General features: G+C 45.6%; 1 protein-coding gene across 2 annotated transcripts in view; it reads right to left on the bottom strand.

Annotated features, from left to right (window-relative positions):
• The window catches only part of mthfd1b (methylenetetrahydrofolate dehydrogenase (NADP+ dependent) 1b), a 96,820-nt gene that overhangs the window by 9,702 nt on the left and 64,864 nt on the right, over positions 1-22,254 (bottom strand). For both annotated transcript variants that reach the window (XM_072568015.1, XM_072568014.1), the window contains exons 19-26: positions 21,406-21,474; positions 19,426-19,537; positions 15,482-15,621; positions 11,524-11,565; positions 10,700-10,800; positions 8,350-8,527; positions 4,424-4,531; positions 3,967-4,119 (exon numbers count right to left, since the gene is read on the bottom strand). In XM_072568015.1, coding sequence (XP_072424116.1) covers positions 3,967-4,119; positions 4,424-4,531; positions 8,350-8,527; positions 10,700-10,800; positions 11,524-11,565; positions 15,482-15,621; positions 19,426-19,537; positions 21,406-21,474 — 903 coding nt within the window. The remainder of the gene's footprint in view (positions 1-3,966; positions 4,120-4,423; positions 4,532-8,349; positions 8,528-10,699; positions 10,801-11,523; positions 11,566-15,481; positions 15,622-19,425; positions 19,538-21,405; positions 21,475-22,254) is intronic.

The raw sequence follows: 22,254 nt of genomic DNA, 5'->3' as shown, positions 1-22,254 counted from the left end.
CTATAACCGGCAGTTGAAAGGACCATTTCCTCAAATTAAATTCCACTATATTATTTGCGAAAGCAGAGAGTCAGTCTGCCCTGTTACAACAGGGGGACGTAGATAATGGAAGTGTGGAGCTGGTTTAAGGAACAGATATTGCGTGTCCTTGATAAGTATGTCCCTGTCAGGCAGGGAGGAAGTGATAAGGTAAGGGAACCGTAGTTTACTACTGAAATTGCATCTCTTGTTAAGCGGAAGAGGGAGGCTTATGTGACGTTGAGGTGAGATGGTACAGATGAGGCGATGGAGAGTTACAGATCAGCGAGGAAGGATTTAAAGAGAGAGTTAAGAAGAGCAAGGAGAGGACACGAGCAGTTTTTAGCAAATAGAATAAAGGAGAACCCGAAAGCTTTCTATCGGTATATAAGGAATAAAAGGGTAGGAATAGGGCCAGTCAAAGACAGAAGTGGGAAGTTGAGTGTGGACGCTGTAGAGATTGGAGAGGTGCTAAACGAACATTTCTCATCGGTTTTCACTCAGGAAAAGGAGAATATTGTAGAGGAGAAGAATGAGGTACGAGATATTAGACTAGAAAGGATCGAGATTAGTTATGAACAGGTGTTATCAATTCTAGAAGGAGTGAAAGTAGACAAGTCCCCTGGGCCGGATGGGATTTATCTGAAGATTCTCTGGGAAGATAGGGAGGAGATAGCAGAGCCTTTGGCTTTGATATTTGAGTCGTCATTGTCTACAGGTTTAGTACCTGAGGACTGGAGGATTGCAAATGTTGTGCCCTCGTTCAAGAAGGGCAGCAAAGATGATCCAGGTAATTATAGACCAGTGAGCCTTACTTCTGTGGTAGGATAAGTTTTGGAAAGGATTATAAGAGATAAGATTTATAATCATCTAGCAAACAACAATTTGATTTCAAATAGTCAACATGGTTTTGTCAGGAGCAGGTCCTATCTCACAAATCTCATTGAATTTTTTTGAGAAGGTGACCAAGCATGTGGATGAGGGTAGGGCAGTTGATGTGGTGTACATGGACTTCAGTAAAGCCTTTGATAAACCTCCACATGGTAGGCTGTTGGAGAAAAAACACAGGCATGGGATTGAGGGTGATTTAGCAGTTTGGATTAGAAACTGGCTTTCTGAAAGAAGGCAGCGAGTGGTGGTTGATGGAAAATATTCAGCCTGGAGTCTGGTTACTCGTGGTGTGTCACAAGGATCTGTTTTGGGACCACCGCTGTTTGTCATTTTTATAAATGACTTAGACACAGGCAAAGGTGGATGGGTAAGTAAATTTGCAGATGACATTAAAGTCGGTGGATAGTGGACAGTTTGGAAGAATGTTACAGGTTGCAGGGGGACTTGGATAAACTGCAGAATTGGGCAGAGAGGTGGCAAATGGAGTTCAATGCAGCTAAATGTGAGGTGATGCACTTTGGGAAGAATAACAGGAAGGCAGAGTACTGGGTCAATGGAAAGATTCTTGGTCGTGTGAATGTGCAGAGGGATCTTGGTGTCCATGTACATAGATCCCTGAAAGTTGCCACCCAGGTGGATAGTGCTGTTAAGAAGGCATACAGTGTGTTAGGTTTCATTGGTAGAGGGATTGAGTCCCGGAGCCACAATATCATGCTGCAACTATACAAAACACTGGTGCAGCCACACTTGGAATATTGTGTACAGTTCTGGTCGCCATATTTTGGGAAGGATGTGGAAGCATTGGAAAAGATGCAGAGGAGATTTATCAGGATGTTGCCTGGTCTGGAGGGAAGGTCTTATGAGGAAAGACTGAGACACCTGGGTCTGTTCTCATTGGAAAGAAGAAGACTAAGAGGGGATAGAGACATACAAGATGATCAGAGGATTAGATATGGGAGACAGTGAAAGTTTTTTTATCCTAGGCTGATGAAGTCAGCGTGTATGACGGGGTATAACTACAAATTGAGGGGTGATAGATTTAAGACAGATATCAGAGGCAGGTTCTTTATTCAGAATGTAGTAAGGACGTGGAATGCGTAGTTAACTCAGCCACATTAGGGAGATTTAAACAATCCTTAGATAAGCACATGGATGATGATGGGATAATGTCAGGGGACGAGCTGAGAATATTTCACAGGTCGACGCAACATCGAGGGCCGAAGGGCTTGTTCTGCGCTGTATTGTTCTATGTTCTAACACTGCTCTGAATCCAAAGTTCATCAATACCCACCTTTAGTACCCACAATCTAAAAAGCTATAGTCTCTCTTGTATCCCTGCATCTTTAAGCTCTTGTGGAACAATCTCCTGGTATACAGATCCCTTTCTGTGGACAAAGGATTTCCGGAAAAGTCCAGCTTGATCTGCACACCATTCTAGATGCGCTGTACCAGAAAAAAATAGTTCTGCCTAATGAACCTGTCCTATGTCCCACTTAAGGAGGTGGCCCTAGAAAGAGTGGATGCATTGGTGTTCATCTTCCAAGATTCGTTCGACCCTGAAACAGTTCGTACAGACTGGAGTGTAGCTAATGTAACCCCATTACAAGAAATAATAAACCAGTCAGCCTGACATCGATAGTGAGGAAAACGCTAGAGACTACTAGAAAAGATTTAATAGTTGAGCATTTGGAAAACAGTAGCATGATCAGACAAAGTTGGTATGGATTCATGAAAAGGAAGTCATACTTGATAAATCTACTGGAATTCTTTGAGGATGTAACTAGTAGAGCTGATCAGGGGAGACTGCAGATGTGATGATATTTGGACTTTCAGAAGGTTATTGACAAAGTTCCATCTAAGAGATTAGCATGTAAAATTAAAGCAGATGGAATTGGGGGTAGTACATTGAAATGGTCAGAAAACTAGTTGGCAGACAGAAAACAGAGTGGGAATAAATGAGACATTTTCTGAATACCCAGTGGGGTAACCACAGGGATCAGTGCTTGGACACACTAACAATGAATATACTTTGATGATGGAGATGAGGGAACTCAATGTAATATCTCCAAATTTGCAGATGACACCAAGATTGGTGGGAGGATGAGTTGTGAGGAGGATGCGGTATGATTTGGACAGGCTGAGGGAGTGGGCAAGTACATGGCAGACACAGTATAATGTGGATAAATGTGAGGTTACCCACCTTGTTAATAAAAACAGGAAGGCAGATCATTGTCTGAAAGGCTATAAACTGAGAGAGGGGAATGTGCAACAATAGCTCAGTGTCCTTGTACACTTGTCACTGAAGGTAACTGTGCAGGTGGTCAATATACAAAGGGTATGTTGACCTTCACAGTGGGAGGATTCCAGTATAGGAGTAGAGATGTCTTGCTGAAATTAGACAGGGTCTTGGTGAGACCACACCTGGGAATACTGTGTGCAGTTTTGGCATCTTTATCTGAGGAAGGATGTTCTGGTGGTGGAGGGAGTGCAGGCAAGATTTCCCAGACTGATCCCTGGGATGTTGGGACTGACTTATAAGGAGAGGCTGAATCAGTAACGATTATATTCACCGGGGTTTAGAAGAATGAGGTAAATTATGATGTTCTAAACAGGTTTGGACAGGTTAGGTGCAGGAAGGATGTTCCCAATGGTGGGGGAGTCCAGAGCCAGGGGTCACAGTCTAAAAGTATAAGGTACACCATTTGGGCTGAGAAGGGGAGAATGTCCAGACCCTGTGGCATTCTCTACTACAGAAAGCAGTTGAGGCCAAAACACTGAATCATTTCAATAAACAATTAGATATAGCACGTGGGGCTGAAAGGAATCAAAGGAAATGGGGGAAAAGTGGGAACAGGTTACAGAGTTGGAACAACAGCTGCCATGATCATAATGAATGGTGCAGCAGGCTTGAAAGGCTGAATGGCCTACTCCTGCCTTTCCGGATGGTGAGGCATCTTGAACAGATTAGCCCCTCCCTTTTAAATTTGAGGGAATAAACATCATGGTAAAGTAACCTACACTGGTGGTATAATCCTTTGGAAACTGCTCTATACTCACCGTGCCCACTAGTGGGTACAGGAATCCTGCACCAACACTGGCCCGGATGTCCCGGATTGGCAGAACAAATCCCGTGGGTGCTCCCTTCTTCTCTGGCATGTGAGATAAGGACAGATGAGTCTTGGCCATGCAGATTGGCAGGTCAGCAAATCCCTGAATGAAAAAGACAGAACGCCAGTAACTCCGACTCAATGCCAAAGTAAACACAGTCCTACTCATCCCAGGTATCCATCACAGGCAGCTCAGTGGTAGAAACCAGCTTGCAGAACCACAAGATCACAATATGATGCCTCTTTATGGATCATGTTAATCACATTTGCCACTAGCACACATCACTGCAGGTGGAGTGCTCACACACACAAACAAACACACACTTCTGGGTTGTGAAGAGTTTTTGGGGATATTTTTGAAGAGCCTGCCAGTTTCCAAGTTGTCCCTGAAGGATCAGCGTTCTTACCTGTTTGGTGTAAAGCTCCACTTTGTTCTGTGCCTCAGGGCTCAGCTCCACATCAGCAGCACCGTAAATTTTCTGGGCGATGGTTCGGATTTTGTCAACAATGGGGAGCTATATGAAACAAACAGAGGACAGTCAAAATCCACTTTTAATGGCAGGCATAGATTTAAAATGCAGGCAGACCCACTGAACACATCCAACAACCACTTTTCCAGAGTGCACAGTAGTCCCAATAATGAGATACTTTAACAGGCTAGTAGTTAGGTCAACCTCTATCCTTTCTGATGTAAATCTGTTGGTCTTCCCTAGGATCTGAACTCACTACCCCTTTACCGTCCAACTGGAAAAGTCTCTGAAGACTTTACACCTTACTCCGTACTCCCTCATTTTAACAATAAACAATATTTGACAGCAGAGATATAAGGTCAGTCACAAATATCGATGCTCAGCTGGAGGAACCTGATGGGAAACCCAAACATTACCTCTTGGTCAAGGCCATAAGACACTGAAGCAAATTTTGGTCATTCAGCCCATTGAATCTATTCTACCATTTGATCCTGGCTGATGTATTTCTCAACCCCATTCTCCTGCCTTTTCCCTGTAACATTTGAACCCCATATCAATCAAGAACCTCTCTCTCTCTCTGACTTAAATATACTCAATAACTTGGCCTCCACAGCCTTCTGTGGCAATGAGTTCCACAGATTCCCCAGCCCCTGGCTGAAGAAATTCCTCTCATCTCAGTTCTAAAGGGCCATCCCTCCACCCTGAGGCTCTGCCCTTGGGTCCTAGTCTCTCGTACCAGTGAAAATATCTTCTCCACATCCACTCTATACAGGGCTCTCAGTATTCTGTACATTCAATCAGATTTCCCCATATCCTTCTGAACTCTATTAAGTACAGACTCAGAGACCTCAGTTGCTCCTTATAAGGCAAGCCCTTCTCCCTGGGATCATCCTTGTAAACTTCCTCTGGACCTGTTCCAAGGCCAGTCTTAGATATGGGGCCAAAAACAGCCCACAAGATTCCAAATGTCTGACAACAGCCTGATGCAGCCTCAAGAGTACATCTCTGCTATAGTATTCTCGCCTTCTCAAAATTAATGCTAACATAACATTTGCCTTCCTAACTGCCGACTAAACCTGCATGTTAATCCGAAGACAATCCTGAACTAGCACTCCTAATTGCGTTCTGCTTCTGATTTTAAAAGCATTCGTCCATTCAGAAAATAGTCCATGCCTCTATTCTTCCTACCAAAGTGCATAACCTCATGTTTTCTTAGATTGTATTCCATCTGTTACTTATTTGCCCACTCTCCCAGCCTGTCCAAGTCCTGCAGCTTCCCACTTCCCGTTTCTCCACCTACTGACATCTGTAAACTTAATGACAATGCCCTCAGTTTGTTCATTCAGACTATTAACGTATAACGTGAATAGTTGTGGTTCCAACACTGACCCCTGTGGAACTCCAGTCGTCACCAGCAGCCATCCTGAAAAAGACCCCTTTATCCCTGCTCTGCTTTCTGCCAATCCTCAACCAGTGGCAGCTGTCTTGGTCTGTGACTGGCAGAGCCATGAGATTAAGAAGTTGGGTTCTCTCTGATACCTGGCCCATCTCCTTATAACCTCAAGACCTCTCCGCCATCTGTAATACTCAGGTCAGGAGCGCAATGGAGTACACGTTTCTGTTTGGAAATGTTCTCAATCAAGACTCAATCCGAATTAAAGACTGAGGCGGAGATTATTCAGACTCCTTTCCTGTTTTTAGGGCTGATCCATTTGGACTCTGCGGCCTGGTTTTAATTCGTAAACGTTGGTACATTTAGAACACACATTATCTGCATCTTTATTGTTCTTCACTTTCACAACTGATCTGATTGCATCTCCTGCCTAGATGGGTGCAGCTCCCACACTGAAGAAACTCAACACCATGCAGGACAGCTCAGCTAACTGCCTCTAGCCTCCCTATAGCCTATGTCCAGGGAAGCAACTAAATGTAGAGACAATGTCCTTTCAATGGTTAAGTGCACATTAACTGCATATTGATTATACATGGTTGCTGGACATCAATAGATTCAGTACAAACAGACACAGATTGGCCAGAGGGCGTGAGTCCTGGGCAAATAGACAGCCAAGGTCTCTGACACAGATACAGAAGGATCTTGTGGGGCAGTGGCAGTGTCCCTACCACTTAGCTAAGAGGCCCAGGTTCAAGTCCCACATGCTCCACAAGTGTGTGACAACACCTCCAAACAAGTTGATTGAAAGCTCAATAGACACAGAGGACAAGTGGGCACCGTAGGGACTGGGAGGCATCATCTCCTCCTTCCCATTCTGATTTAGCATGCCTGTTTCCCCCTTTTGTTCCTTTTCCCATTCCTGTGTTTTGCTGCCCCAGTTATTTGAAATGGGTGTACTTGCATAAATAAATAAATAAGCACATATTGAAACTGGAGCTGTTGAGTTTAGGAGATGAATGTTTCTATGTCAGTAATTGCCTTTGTGTGTAAAGATAGACTCCCATTCCATCCTTCATTAACTGGCTTTCAGGAATGGAATAGTCAAGGCTAAGAATCAACTCAAGGCAGAACAGGTCAAGCTATTGTGTGCAGTTTTGGTCACCACACTACCAGAAGGATGCGGAAGCTTTAGAGACAGAGTGCAGACAAGGTTCCCCAGGATGTAGCCTAGTCGCGAAAGCACTGGCTATGGGGGAAGGTTAAAAAGCCTAGGATTGTTTTCACTGGAAAGACAGCAGCTGAGAGGAGACCTGATGGAGGTCTACACAATTATGACAGGCATAGACAGGGTGGATAGTCAGAGGCCTTTCCCCAGGGTTGACGTTTCAATTACAAGGGGGCACACATTCAAGGTGAGGGAGGGAAAGTGTAAGGGAGATGCGTGAGGGAAGTATTTCACTCAGAGAGCAGTAGGAGCCTGGAACGCACTGCCAGTAAAGGTAGTGGAAACAGGCATGTTGGTGACATTGAAGAGGCATCTGGATGGTTACAGGAATAGGGAGGGAATAGAGGGATAGGACTGAATAAGGGCAGAAGGTTTGTTTTTGAGTTTAGTTAGGGCATTGGTACAGGCTTGGAGGGCTTGTTCCTGTGCTGTACCTCTCTTCGTTCTTTGGTTAAAAGAGGTTTAACGAGGAGGACAGGTTGCTTGCAGGTCGTACAAAAGGGGGCTTAACTTACTTACTCACACAGTGTGGAAACAGGCCCTTCGGCCCAACACGTCCACACCGACCCGCTGAAGCACAATCCACCCAGACCCATACCCCTACATTTACCCCTTCACCTAACACTACGGGCAATTTAGCATGGCCAATTCACCTGACCTGCACATCTTTAGACTGTGGGAGGAAACCGGAGCACCCGGAGGAAACCCACGCAGACACGGGGAGAATGTGCAAACTCCACACAGTCAGTCGCCTGAGACGGGAATTGAACCCAGGTCTCTGGCGCTGTGAGGCAGCAGTGCTAATCACTGAGCCACTCTGCTGTCCACAAATAGTTTTAAGACGATTAAAAGGAGTGGATATACAGAACCTGCTTCTGCAGAAGACAGCTCTGGAGGGATCTACATTTGACATTAGAAATTGGATAATTCAGTGGCAGCGAGGAAACACTCTTCACACAAAGAGAAATGTGAATCCTTCACCCCTCCCCCAACCCGAAAACCAGACAATCCTGGAGGGTCGTGAGTGAAATTTCCAAACCGTGAATATTAGCAAGATATTTTAAGACTGTGGAATTAAGACATGGATCAACCAAATTCTAACTGAACATTGGAACAGACTCAAGGAACATAGCAACCTTCCCTTGTTCCAGTATTGGTATCTTTTTATTAAAACGCACCCGGGTACTCTTTAAAGTCAGGTGGTTTTTTTCACAGACAACAGGAAGTAGTCAAGTCAGTTCTTACCTCCAGAGGGTACAGGTATTTGAAGTTGCTGTCCAGCTCAGAAGCTCTCTGTACAGCTCGGGCCAGCTCGACAGCCCCACGCCCTCCTTCGGCCCAGTGAGTACATTTCACAGCATCAAACGCACCCATCTCCTTGGCCAAGCTGCATACCAGCTCAAGCTCAGCCTCGGTATCTGTTCTATAGAACAAGAGGGAGCTGCTAGTAACACAGGCCAGCTCAGACCAAAACACAACAGGATCAAGCGACAGATGAGGAGCAAACACACAGAATACTGGAGAAACTCAGCAGGTCTGGCAACATGTGTGGAGAGAGAAACAGAGTTAACGTCTCCAATCCAATATGCTGAAGGTTTGTTTGTTTGTTTCAGATTTCCAACGTCCTCTCAGAGGGGAGGGATCCTGTGGAAATTCCTTCCCACAGAGTGCTGTCGAGGCTGGGTCATTAAGTATATTCAAGGTCGAGAGAGACAGAGTTTAGATCAGGAAGGGAATCTGGGGTTATGGGGAAAGGTGGAAAAATAGCACTGAGGATCATCAGATCAGTCACGACCTCACTGATTCCTCTGCTCCAATGTCTGAAGACCTGCACACTCAACGGACTGGCCAGGGTAATGCTGGTTAACAGGGGTAGGGTAGGGGTGATGCTTTTTGGAGGGTCATTGCAGACCCGATGGGCCAAATGGCCTCTTTCAGCACTGTGGAGATTCTATGATTGTAATGTCTTATGATTAGAGATGACTTGAACTCATATCTGATCCCTGAAACAGCACGATACTAATGAACTTGACCGATAGAGTATAACACCCAGCAGTGTACACACGTAGGCTGTACACTCCTAGAGCATGCCTGACCTCTCACCTGACTAATCTACAGGCACAGAAAAAGACCCTTTAGCCCACTCCCTCCTCACCAGTCACACATAGCCACCTCACTATTCTATCCCATTTTCCAGCTAATGTCCCAAAAGTCTCGTGTACCTTGGCATCACTACTGCACATTCCAACACTTTTTCGGTGTGATGAAGGTTTCTACCTGCCTCACAGGGAGTGAGTTCCAGATTCCCCACCACCCTCAAAACCCCGCCCCTTACCATAAATCTATGTCCCCAGTCATCAATCCTGTCATCAAGGGGAACATTTTCTTCATGTCTACCCTATCTATGCCCCTCATAGTTTTATCCATCTCAGTCATGTCCCATCTCAATCTCCTTCATTCCAAGGAAAACAAGCGCAGTCTGTCCAAAACACGCACAAATAGATTTAATTCGCATGTGAATAGATTCAAGGAAAGCTTTATCTCTGCAGTTATCAGACTTTTGAACAGATCTCTCAAACATTCATGCTGATCTGTCTCTGCACCTTCTCTGCTGCTGTAACACTGTATTCTACAATCTGTTCTGCTACCCTGATGCACTTTGTATGGTACAATTTGCCTGCAGAGCACGCAAAACAACACTTCTCACTGTATCTCAGTACATGTGACAACAATAAATCAATCAACCTTCCTTCATCATTGAAACTGTCCAGCCCAGGGAAATCTCCTTCTGCACCCTCTCCAGTGCCATCACATCACGCTCTAGCTATACGAGTGACACAAAAGTACACCATTTCACACCCATTGAAACAGGCGAATTGTTTTAATGTGATCATGTGAAGTATGATGTTGGACTGGGGTGAACAATGTTAAAAGTCACACAACACCAGGTTATAGTCCAACAGTTTTATTTGGAAGCACTAGCTTTTGGAGCACTGCTCCTTCATCAGGTGACTAGTGTCATGCAATTAAAATGATATATTGAACAAACCCAGATTGCTGTTAAAGTTCTAGGTTTGTTCAATATATCGTTTCAGTTGCCTGACACTGTAATCTTTTACTACAAATTCTGTGTCTTATGATCCTGCTCCACTAGTTACCTGATGAAGAATCAGTGCTCTGAAAGCGAGTGCTTCCAAATAAACTTGTAGGGCTATAGATTAGATTCCCTTCAGTATGGAAACAGGCCGTTCGGCCCAACAAGTCCATACCAACCCTCTGAAGAGTAACGCATCCACCCCCATGCCCCTACCCTTTATTTACCCCTGACCAATGCACCAAATACTACGGGCAATTTAGTGTGGCCAATTCACCTGACCTGCACATCTTTGGACTTTGGGAGGAAACCGGAGCACCCGGAGGAAACCCACACAGACACAGGGAGAATGTGCAAACTCCACACAGTCAGTTGCCCGAGGCAGAAATTGAACCTGGGTCCCTGGCGCTGTGACCCTAGCGTGCTGCTTAAGTTCCACAGCATGTCTCAAACTGCCCCAGCACCACCCATCCCCCAATCTGTGACGTGCTGACTGCTTACTTGAAGGCATTGACTGCAACCACCACCGAAACTCCAAACAGGTTTGCGTTCTCGATCTGTTTACGGAGATTACTGCAGCCCTTCTCCAACAAATCCAGGTTCTACACAAAACCAAACAGAGAGGTCACAGGCAGGTCAATTGTCAGCTGAGAACCGCAACATGTAGCTCAGTCAACCAGAACCAGCGCAATCCACTACTGGGTAGTTATGTTATTCAAGACATGATCAAGAGTGAATTGATCAGCACTTTTGTGTCTGTTGCTATGCTTGATCATTCCAGACTCTGGTTAAGGTTGAGAGCCTTGCATTTATTATTATACAGCACACAATGCTGAGACAGCTAAACCGATTCCCACTTCAAAATGGTCTCATTCCCTTAGTTTGGATTAAGAATCTCCAATTTGTTCACCACCCGTGGGCGATACGGTGGCTCAGCAGTTAGCACTGCTGCCTCACAGCACCAGGGATCTGGGTTCGATTCCCACCTCGGGTGACTGTCTGTGTGGAGTTTGCACATTCTCCCCGTGTCTGTGTGGGTTTCCTCCGGGTGCTCTGGTTTCATCCCATAGTCCAAAGATGCGCAGGTTAAGGTGGAATGGCCATGGAAATTGTCATGTGTCCAGGGATGTGCAGGCTGGGTGGGTTAGCCATGGGAAATGCAAGGTCATGAGAACAGGTTAGGGGGTTTGGTCTGGGTGGGATGATCTCTGGAGGGTCAGTTACGACTGGACAGGCTAATGGTCTGCATCCACGCCATAGGGATTTTATGATTCAGCACAGGAAGTAAAGCCAGACACAAGAAAACACAGTCAATCAGCATTTACCTCTTCGATGTATTCCTTTGGTAGGGGAACACCTGCTGTCACCTGCAATAAAATTCCAGAAAATAATGTTAAAACTGTTCTGAAACTCAGGCATGAGAAGATGACTTGCATTCCCATTGGCCTTTTATGACCTTAGATTACCTTAAGTAGATTTTGCAGTCAATGCAGTAACTTTATGAAGTGCAAACATTGGTAAATTGGGAAATATTAGCCACAACTCTGGGGAGAATATCATTGTTTTCTTTGTGAACCACTGAAATAGAATCCATTAGAGACATCAGCACCTCCACCATGTAGCATTCCCTCAGCACTGCACTGAAACCTAGGTTCGTGGCTCACCTCCTGGACTGGGACTTGAACCTATTGTCTGAGATTAGATTTGATTCCCTACAGTGTGGAAACAGGCCCTTTGGCCCTACAAGTCCACACCGATCTTCTGAAGAGTAACCCACCCAGACCCATTCCCCTACCCTACATTTACCCCTGACTAATGCACCTAACACTATGGACAATTTAGCATAGTCAATTCAACAGATCTGCACATCTTTGGACTGTGGGAGGAAACCCAGGCAGACACGGGGAGAATGTACAAATTCCACACAGTCAGTCGCCCGGGGTCCTGGCGCTGTGAGGCAGCAGTGCTAACCACTGAGCCACCATGCTGCTCTAATGACAGCATCATTGAGCGATAAGTGATTCATAAGAGTTGATTAGCTCAGTTGGCTGGACAGTTGGTTTGCAATGCAGCGTGAGTTCAATTCTTGCACCGACTGAGATGACCATGAAGGTCCCACTGTCTCAGCCTTGCCAGAGCCGTGGTGACCTTCAATTTAAACTCACCATCAGTTGTCACTCTCTAACGAGAGCACAGCCTGATAATCCACTGGAACTCTGGTGACTAGTTTTTTTCCATTGAACCAAGACTGAATTATCTAGAAGCTCAACTGAAACTGCTTTTTGGGAAAGAAAAGGCATTTCAGAGCTTTAATCTCGTACCTTCTCTGCTGACACGGTCACCCTCCCTCGCAGGCTGCCCACACCTTGAATATTCTAATAAATCCCAAGCTGGACATTTAACTACACCAATACAGACATGACGGGGGCAGTCGCTTGGCCCTGTCACAGCTCACCTACAAAAGGGAACTTTCCTTCACACCTCTGTCACTAACAGGCTTGACCATTCCAGCGCTTACCTGCCAACTTCTCACCACCCCCCACCTCCCCCACCCCGTTATCTTCAGTTTAATCAATCGTTGACCACCCTACATCATGTCCCAGTCACTCAGCTCCTGGTGCTCGCTGGTCTACATTGGCTGAGTCCAGTAACACCTCAACGTTAAAAGTATTCAACCTGCAGTTTGAATCTCTCCATTGCCTCACCCCTCCCCCTCCCTTGGACCCCTTCCGCCCAGCATAATGCCCCCAGATTCTCCACTCCCTTTGATGTCTTCACCTTGAGCACTCCATCACTTAGTACTGGAGCTTTCCTGTGGTACCCATGCCAGGTTCCTCACTCCTCTGTGCCGAGACATTCTGTGGGCACTAGACACGGCCACAGTCATAGTCATCCAGCACGGAAACACACCCTTTGGTCCAACAAGTCCATGCCGACCATAATCCCAAACTAAACGAGTCCCACCTGCCTGCTCCTGGCCCTTATTCCTCCAAACCTTTCCTATTCATGTATCCATCCAAATATCTTTTCAACATTGTAATTGTCCCCACATCCACCACTTCCTCAGGAAGTTCAATACAAAATGGAAATCATCCTCAGTGTGAAACATTTCCCTCTCATGTCTTTTTTAAATCTCTCTCCTCTCACCTTAAAAACATGAGCCCTAGTCTTGAAATCCCCCATCGCAGGAAAAAGACAACTAAAGTTACCCCATTAAACTATTTGGCCCTACTCCTGCTTTCTAACAGGGCTATTCAGCTGTAAAAACCACTCACCGTCATGATTTGGAAATATATTGCAATTCCTTCACCGTCATTGTGTCAGAATCTTGGAAGTGCCTCTCTAACAGCACTGTGGGTGGACCCACCATTGTGGCAGTTCAACACGGCAGCTCACAAGTGCCTTCTCAAAGGTAATTAAGAATTGGCCAAAACATTGTCCTGAGCAACAACGCATCCCTCAAATGAATAAATCTAGAGCCTGCTGCACAGTTCCAAACAGCCTCCTCTTGCTCTGTGTTTGTATGTCGCTGGGTCAAAACCCTGGAACTCTCCCTTGCAGCTACAAGTATACCAGGAGGACCGAAGTAGCTCACTGTCACCCTCTCCAGGATATCTTGGATCAGCACTAAATGCTGACCTAGACATAACCTGCCACAACCAAAGAATCAAACGAGGAGGCATCATCGTGGGTTGTAGTACAGAGGTTCGTATCATCTCAAGGCTGTCTGGTGTGACTCTTCCTAGGAAGAGGGGTGGCTGTAACGGTCAATACAGTCAAAGAGTCAGAGATGTACAGCATGGAAACAGACCCTTTGGTCCAACCCGTCCATACCGACCAGATATCCCAACCCAATCTAGTCCCACCTGCCAGTACCCGGCCCATATCCCTCCAAACCCTTCCTATTCATATACCCATCCAAATGCCTCTTAAATGTTGCAATTGTACCAGCCTCCACCATATCCTCTGACAGCTCATTCCCCACACACACAATCCTCTGCATGAAAACACTGTCCCTTAGGTCTCTTTTACATCTTTCCCCTCTCGCCCTAAACCTATGCCCTCTAGTTCTGGACTCCCTGACCCCAGGAAAAAGACTCTGCCTATTTATCCTATCCATGCCCCTCATTATTTTGTAAACCTCTATAAGGTCACTCCTCAGCCTCCGACGCTCCAGGGAAAACAGCCCCAGTCTGTTCAGCCTCTCCCTGTAGCTCAGATCCTCCAACCCTGGCAACATCCTTGCAAATCTTTTCTGAACCCTTTCAAGTTTCACAACATCTTTCCGATAGGAAGGAGACCAGAATTGCATGCAATATTCCAACAGTGGGCTAACCAATGTCCTGTACAGCCGCAACATGACCTCCCAACTCCTGTACTCAATACTCTTGACCAATAAAGGAAAGCATACCAAACGCCTTCTTCACTATCCTATCTACCTGTGAATCTACTTTCAAGGAACAATGAACCTGCACTCCAAGGTCTCTTTGTTCAGCAACACTCCCTAGGACCTTACCATTAAGTGTATAAGTCCTGCTAAGATTTGCTTTCCCAAAATGCAGCACCTCGCATTTATCTGAATTAAACTTCATCTGCCACTTCTCAGCCCACTGGCTCATCTGGTCCAGATCCTGTTGTAATCTGAGGTAACCCCCTTCGCTGTCCACTACACCTCCAATTTTGGTGTCATCTGCTTAACACTGACCATTTCCCTTACAGCTCGACAAACTGCTTGGGTACATCAGATTCTTATGGATCTGGCAGTGTAACGTGGAAAAATTCTTTCCTCTTGTGGGAGAGTCTAGGACCAGATGGTATCATCTCAGAATAAAGGGGGGCACATTTAAAACAGATGAGGAAGAATTTGTAACAAAAACAGAAATTGCTGAAGAAACTCAGCAGGTTTGGCAGCATCTGTGGAAACAGAAACAGAGTTAATGCTTTAAGTCCAGGAACAGTTTTCATAAGAAGGGTACAGGAGCAAAATTAGGTCATTCAGCTCTGGCTGATATGTGAATATGTTAGATTTCCAGCTTCTGCAGTTCTTTGTTTTATTTACACGGGGAGGAATTTCATTGGTGAGTATATTCAGGACCAAGATAGACATATTGTTAATCACTAAGGAAATCAAAGGTTTGGGGGAAACGGCAGCAAAGTGGAGTTGAAGATGATCAGATCACTGCATGATGGGGCAGACTCGATGGGCTGAATGGCTTACTTTGTTCCCAGGTTTTATTATTCTACATTAAAAGGAGCTGTGTGAACACATTTCATTGGTCTTACCGTGGGGCCACCTCCATGCATTTTCAGAGCCCTCACTGTGGCAACCAGCACAACCACATGGGGACACAGTCCAGAGGACCTGCACTTAATGTTGAAGAACTTCTCCATCCCAATGTCCGCACCGAATCCAGCCTCCGTCACTGCATTAAAACAGAGCGCAGAATTAAACTGGCAAGAAACACACTGAAACAGAAACAGCAAGGCAGTCGTTCAAAGTCAGAGAGCCGTACATATTCTTTGGTCCAACTCATCCATGCCGACCAGATATCCTAAACCAAACTAGTCCCATTTATACAACATAGAAGAATACAGCGCAGTATTCGGCCCTCGATGTTGCGCCGATCCAAGCCCACCTAACCTACACTAACCCACTATCCTCCATATGCCTATCCAATGCCCGCTTAAATACCCATAAAGAGGGAGAGTCCACCACTGCTACTGGCAGGGCATTCCATGAACTCACGACTCGCTGAGTGAAGAACCTACCCCTAACATCAGTCCTAAACCTACCACCCCTTAATTTAAAGCTATGCCCCCTCGTAATAGCTGACTCCATACGTGGAAAAAGGTTCTCATGGTCAACCCTATCTAAACCCCTAATCATCTTGTACACCTCTATCAAGTCACCCCTAAACCTTCTTTTCTCCAATGAAAACAGCCCCAAGTGCCTCAGCCTTTCCTCATACGATCTTCCTACCATACCAGGCAACATCCTGGTAAACCTCCTCTGTACCGGTTCTAGTGCCTCCACATCCTTCCTATAGTATGGCAACCAAAACTGCACACAATACTCCAGATGCAGCCGCACCAGAGTCTTATACAACTGCAACATGAAACATTTCCCTGCACTTGGCCCATATTCCTTTGAACCCTTCCTATTCATATACTCAGAGATATAGGGAGGACTGCAGATGCTGGAGAATCAGTCGAAGAGTGTAGTGATGAAAAAACACAGCAGGTCAGGCACTTTCCGAGGAGCAGGAGAGTCAACTTTTCAGGCATAAGTGCTTCCTCAGGAATGGGGGGGTGGGGGGGATGCTAAGAGATAAACAGGAGGGTAGGAGTAGGGCTTGGCGGGGGTGGGGGGTGGGAAGATAGCTGGGAAGGCAATGGGTAGATGCAGATAGGGGGTGATGGTGATAGGTCAGAGCAGAGGGTGGAGGAGATAGGTAGGAAGGAGGAGGGACAGGTGAAACAGTTCAAGAGGGCGGTGCCGAGTTGGATCTGGGATGACGTTGAGGGGAGGTGGGATTTGGAAACTGGTGAAGTCACCATTGATGCCTCTCTACCCTGGAGAAAATACCTTGTCCATTTACCCTATCCATGCCCCTCATGATTTTATAAGGCCACCCCTCAGCTTCCAACACTCTAGGGAAAACAGCCCCAGCCTATTTATCCTCTCCTGACAGCTTAAACTCTCCAACCCTGACAACATCCTTGTAAATCTTTTCTGAACCCTTTCAAGTTTCACAACATCTTTCCGATAGCAACTGCTAATGAACCAATATCAGGCGTGATAATTTCTGCTAATTTCTCAGTACTGGACAGCAAAGAAGAGTGTGACAGTATCAGTTTCCTGCCACTAAGTGGAGCTGGAGTGCTAGAGTGAGTCTGGAATGGTAATGATTGTGGTCTGCAGTGTGCAGACTGTAAAATACCTGCATTGGAGCGATGCTGGTTTACCTCCCTAAGAACTAACGTCAAGGAAGGGAAAAGTACAGGGTTATCTCCTGTCTCCCTAGTGACAGAACTGTACAGTACAGAATTATTCAGTCCAACTGTTCCACAAGGGGCTCCCTCCCATCCTCATACGACCACATTATTCACAGAATCATGAATGTTACAGTACAGGAGGCCTTTTGACCCATCATATCTATACTGGCCCCTGAAAGAGCTATGCAGCTCATCCCATTCTCCAGCTCTATCTCCATAACCCTCTCACATCATCACTTTCCAGCTCTCTTTTGAACCCTCCTATGGAATCCACCTCCACCACTCCCCAATACACCTGTATACTCCAGGGAAAATAGTCTCAGCCTATCCAATGTCTCCTTATTAACTCAAAGCCTCCAATCTCACTAACATCCGTGCAATCTCCTATGCACCGTTCCAGTTTGATAACGCCCTTCCTATTGGCAGATCGACCATAATTGTACACATACTCCAAATGTGGCCTTAGCAATGTCTGGTACAGCTGTAACATGGTCTCCCAATTCCTATATGCCTGCTTCACCACCCTGTCTACCTGTGATGCAACTTTCAAGGGACTGTGTACCTACACCCAGAGGTCTCTCTGTTCTACAACACTCCCCAGGGCCCTACCATTAATTTTGTAAGTCCTGCCCTGGTTTGTCTTATCAAAATGCAGCACCTTGCATTTATCCAAATTAAGTTCCGTCTGTCATTCCTCCCCTCACTGGCCCAGCTGATCCAGATCCTGTTGTATTCTTAAGTAACCTTCTTCACTGTCCACTACCCCATCGGTTTTCATGTCATCCACAAACTGACCATGCATGCATCCTATAGTTCTCATCCAAACTGATTCTGTAAATAAAGAACAACAGTGGACCCAACACTGATTCCTGAGATGTTGATGCTGATGAAGCTTTCCATCTTACACTCAGGAGAACAAATGCGTAGGAATGTCAAATGTTAAACAATAACAATCATTTATCCCGTGAGCCTGTTAAAACTTCCCCAGAGACTATCTGGAGAGGCTAGAGCTTCCTATTGCTTTCTCTACGCTAACATCTTTGCAAGTTCGCCAACCAATCAGCAGCCTTCAAATTTGGCATTCGAGAGGAAAGGCTTCAGGAAAATGCCTATCTTTCCATCAACATTCCAGCTCTGTCCCACCACGTAAACGTACAACTCTGCTAAGTCAAGGCTGGTTTGCGGGAAAATAGAACAGACCAGATCAATCCTAAATCCGCCCCTTTTGAATATATTAAAATAGCGATTGGGAAGGAAGTGTTTGGCACAGCGGATGCTCAGCTGTTGAGAATGTCAAGACATTGGTTGATAGACTTTTCGACACAAAGAGAACTGAATGGGACTTCGAACATTACAGCACCTCGATGTTGCACCAACCTGTGAAACCAATCTGAAGCCCATCTAACCTACACTCCTATTACTCTCTGAGTCAAGAAACTACCTCTGACATCTGTCCTATATCTATCACCTCTCAATTTAAAGCTATGTCCCCATTGTGCGAGGTATCACCATCCGAGGAAAAAGGCTCTCCCTGTCCGCCCGATCTAACCCTCTGATTATCTTATATGTCTCTATTAAGTCACCTCTCAACCTTCTTCTCTCTAACGAAAATAGCCTCAGGTCCCCCAGCCTTTCCTCATAAGACCTTCCCTCCATACCAGGCAACATCCTAGTGAATCTCCTCTGAACCCTTTCCAAAGCTTCCACATCCTTCCTATGATGCGGTGACCAAAACTGTACACAATACTCCAAGTGCAACTGCACCAGAGTTTTGTACAAGTGCAGCATGATCATCCTGATGGGACTGGACAAGCTAGATACAGAAAGAATGCTTCTAATGTTGGGGAAGTCCAGAACTAGGGGTCACACTCTAAGAATAACAGATAAGCCGTTCAGGACTGAGCTAAGGAAGACTTTCTTCACTCAGAGTTGTGAACCTGCAGAATTCTCCCCCACAGGAAGCTGTTGGGTCCAGTTCATTAGATATTTCCAAGAGGGAGCTGGACATGGCCCTTGGGGCTAAAGGAATGAAGGGGTGTGGGAGGAAAGCAGGAAGGGGATACTGAGATCGCATGATCAGCCATGACCATATTGAATGGTGGTGCAGGCTCAAAGGGCCGAAAGGCCTACTGTGGCTTCTGTTTTCCCTGTTTCTATGTTTTTGATTGACCTTGATCTGGACTGGTACCAGAATGGTGTTTCCCTGAACTTTCCCCATAACCATTACTCACCTACAAAACCAGCAGGTCCAACCAGTTTGAGAGCTATTTTGTCAGCCAGGATGGAGGAGTTGCCGTGAGCGATGTTGGCAAAGGGTCCAGCATGAACAAACACTGGGGTCCCCTATATGAAGAAAATACAGTCAGTGACTAATTCCACAGTGACTATGTCTGGATTGAAAACACAGATAGCCATAATTGGGAAGAGACCAGCACAACATAGAAATCACCAGACTATCCACGGCATGAAGGGCCAAATGGCCTATTCCTGCTCCTACTTTCTAAGTTCCTGCGCTGTAGGTCAAGTGACATATTATTGACTAGGTGAAGGGTTATTTTCACATCTAACCCAGAAATTCACCTCAAGACAAGCACTGCTATGAACGCAACAACAAATCATATTTATATAGCGTTTGTAACATATTAAAATGTCCCAAGTTTCTTCACAGGAATGTTTATTTAAAATATTTATTCAGTCATGGGATGTGACGTCAATGATAACACCCCAAACTGCCCTTGAACCGTGCTCGTTAATTTCAGAGTCAAACCACTTTTCTGGTGGGTCTGAGTCACATGTAGATTTCCACCAATCGCACTCCCCCACTTTGTTGTAAAAGAACACAGAATGATGCAAATTGATATCGGGCAGGATAACCAAAAGTTTGATCAAAGAGGAAGTGTCTGAAGACAGGGAAGTGATGAGAGATGGAGACATACCGGCAGGATATTCCTGAATTGAGCGCCTAAACAACGGAAGGCAATGGGCCAGTGATGAAGTGGTTAAAAATCAGTTATAACCAAGTGGCTGAAATTAAGTGGCCTGGAGGGGTTCTGATGCTGGGGAAGATTACAGAACTGGGGAATGGAAAGGCAACAGAAAAATCTGAAAACAATAATTCTTTAAAAATCAACTGGGCCAGTATATTCATAAAACTGGCTATTGGCACATTTCCAGTGACCATTTCAAATGATAATGCAGAATAATTAAATTGACAGAAAGGACTGTCTAGTCCATCTACCCTACCAGTAAAGATGTGATGCACGATTAACCTGTACACAACACCCTTTGGCATCAGGTGTTAGTTGTCCTGTATTAGTTAGCTATCAGGGTGTCAACTGTAGCTGTGAGAGAAACATTCACCAGAGTCAGCGGGCTCAGAGTTCAAATCCCACTCCAGAGAATGGAGTAGTATTGGAGGCTGACACTCTCACTGCAGCGAGGGGAAAGTGGGTACTGCTGGAGATTAGAGTCAAGATTAGAGTGGTGCTGGAAAAGCACAGCAGGTCAGGCAGCATCCGAGGAGCAGGGCGAAGGGCTGATGAAGGGCTCCTGCTCGAAACGTCGATTTTCCTGCTCCTCGGATGCTGCCTGACCTGCTGCACTTTTCCAACTCCACACTGATCTTGACTCCCACTGCAGCACCAAGAGAGTGTGACAATGACAGAGGCACTGTCTTTCAGAGGGGGCACTGGAAGAACTCCATTACATCTTTCTGCTGGAAGTCAAAGATCCCACAGTCACTCTTTCAAAAAAAAGGTCAGGGGAGTGCTACCTAACCCTGACTTGGTTGTGCAAGTAGTTTGTTGCTGGGATCTTACTGGAAGCAGACTGGCCACCTCAGCTCCCATGTAACGACAGTGACTACACTTCAAGGGAATTCTCACAGGCTGAGGGGCATCCTGAGGCTACAGCAGACTCTGTACTATTGTCAGCTCTTTCTCCCTATTCTTAGTAACGTTAGTCCTGTCCTGAACTTCGTCCTCAACAAGTGATAGTTAAAGAATCATGCCAATTGAGCAAAAGTACCATATTCCTTTTCTGTCTATTTGATAGTCCCCTTTTTAAAAGCAGCCGCAGTCAAACCAAAGAAGTCACACAAAATCTGAAATTTTTAATTCAGTGTTACATTTATGCCATCCCCATTCAAGGTGAAATTAGTAGATGGGACTAGATGTCAATGGGTTAACAGATAGGAATGAAACAGTACACACCTCCAATGTCTGCATGAGATTGGGTTTAATGGCATCCTTCATCAGAACAGCCAGAGCTCCACTGATACCCTGGAAAGAAAAATAACTGATTGGGATCTCCTTTAACGTAAGGCAGGCATGCAACAATAGACAATAGCTGCAGGAGTAGGCCATTCTGCCCTTCGAGCCAGCACCAACATTCATTATGGTCATGACTGATCATCCTTAATCAGTATCCTGTTCCTGCCTTATCTCCATAACCCTTGATTCCACTATCCTTCAGAGCTCTATCCAACTCTTTCTTAAATGAATTCAGAGACTGGGCCTCCACTGCCTTCTGGGGCACAGCATTCCACACACCTACCACTCTCTGGGTGAAGAGGTTTCTCCTCAACGCTCTTCTAAATGTGTCCTCTGGTTCGGGACTCACCCATCAGCGGAAACATGCTTCCTGCCTCCAAAGTGTCCAATCCTTTAATAATCTTATACGTCTCAATCAGATCCCCTCTCAGCCTTCTAAACTCAAGGGTATACAAGCCCAGTCACTCCAATCTTTCAGCATAAGATAGTCCTGCCATTCCGGGAATTGACCTCGTGAACCTACACTGCACTCCCTCAATAGCCAGAATGTCTTTCCTCAAATTTGGAGACCAAAACTGCACACAGGTGTGGTCTCACCAGGGCCCTGTACAGCTGCAGAAGAACCTCTGCTTCTATACTCAATTCCTCTTGTTATGAAGGCCAGCATGCTATTAGCTTTCTTCACTACCTGCTGTACCTGCTTTCATTGACTGATGTCCAAGAACACCTAGATCTCATTGTACTGCCCCTTTACCTAATTTGACTCCATTTAAGTACTGGATTAGTGGT

The sequence above is a fragment of the Chiloscyllium punctatum genome, chromosome 4, assembly GCF_047496795.1.
Source record: "Chiloscyllium punctatum isolate Juve2018m chromosome 4, sChiPun1.3, whole genome shotgun sequence".
NCBI classification, from domain to species: domain Eukaryota; kingdom Metazoa; phylum Chordata; class Chondrichthyes; order Orectolobiformes; family Hemiscylliidae; genus Chiloscyllium; species Chiloscyllium punctatum.
The sequence above is the reverse complement of the archived record's forward strand: the minus strand, read 5'-3'. Positions and strand labels throughout refer to the sequence as shown.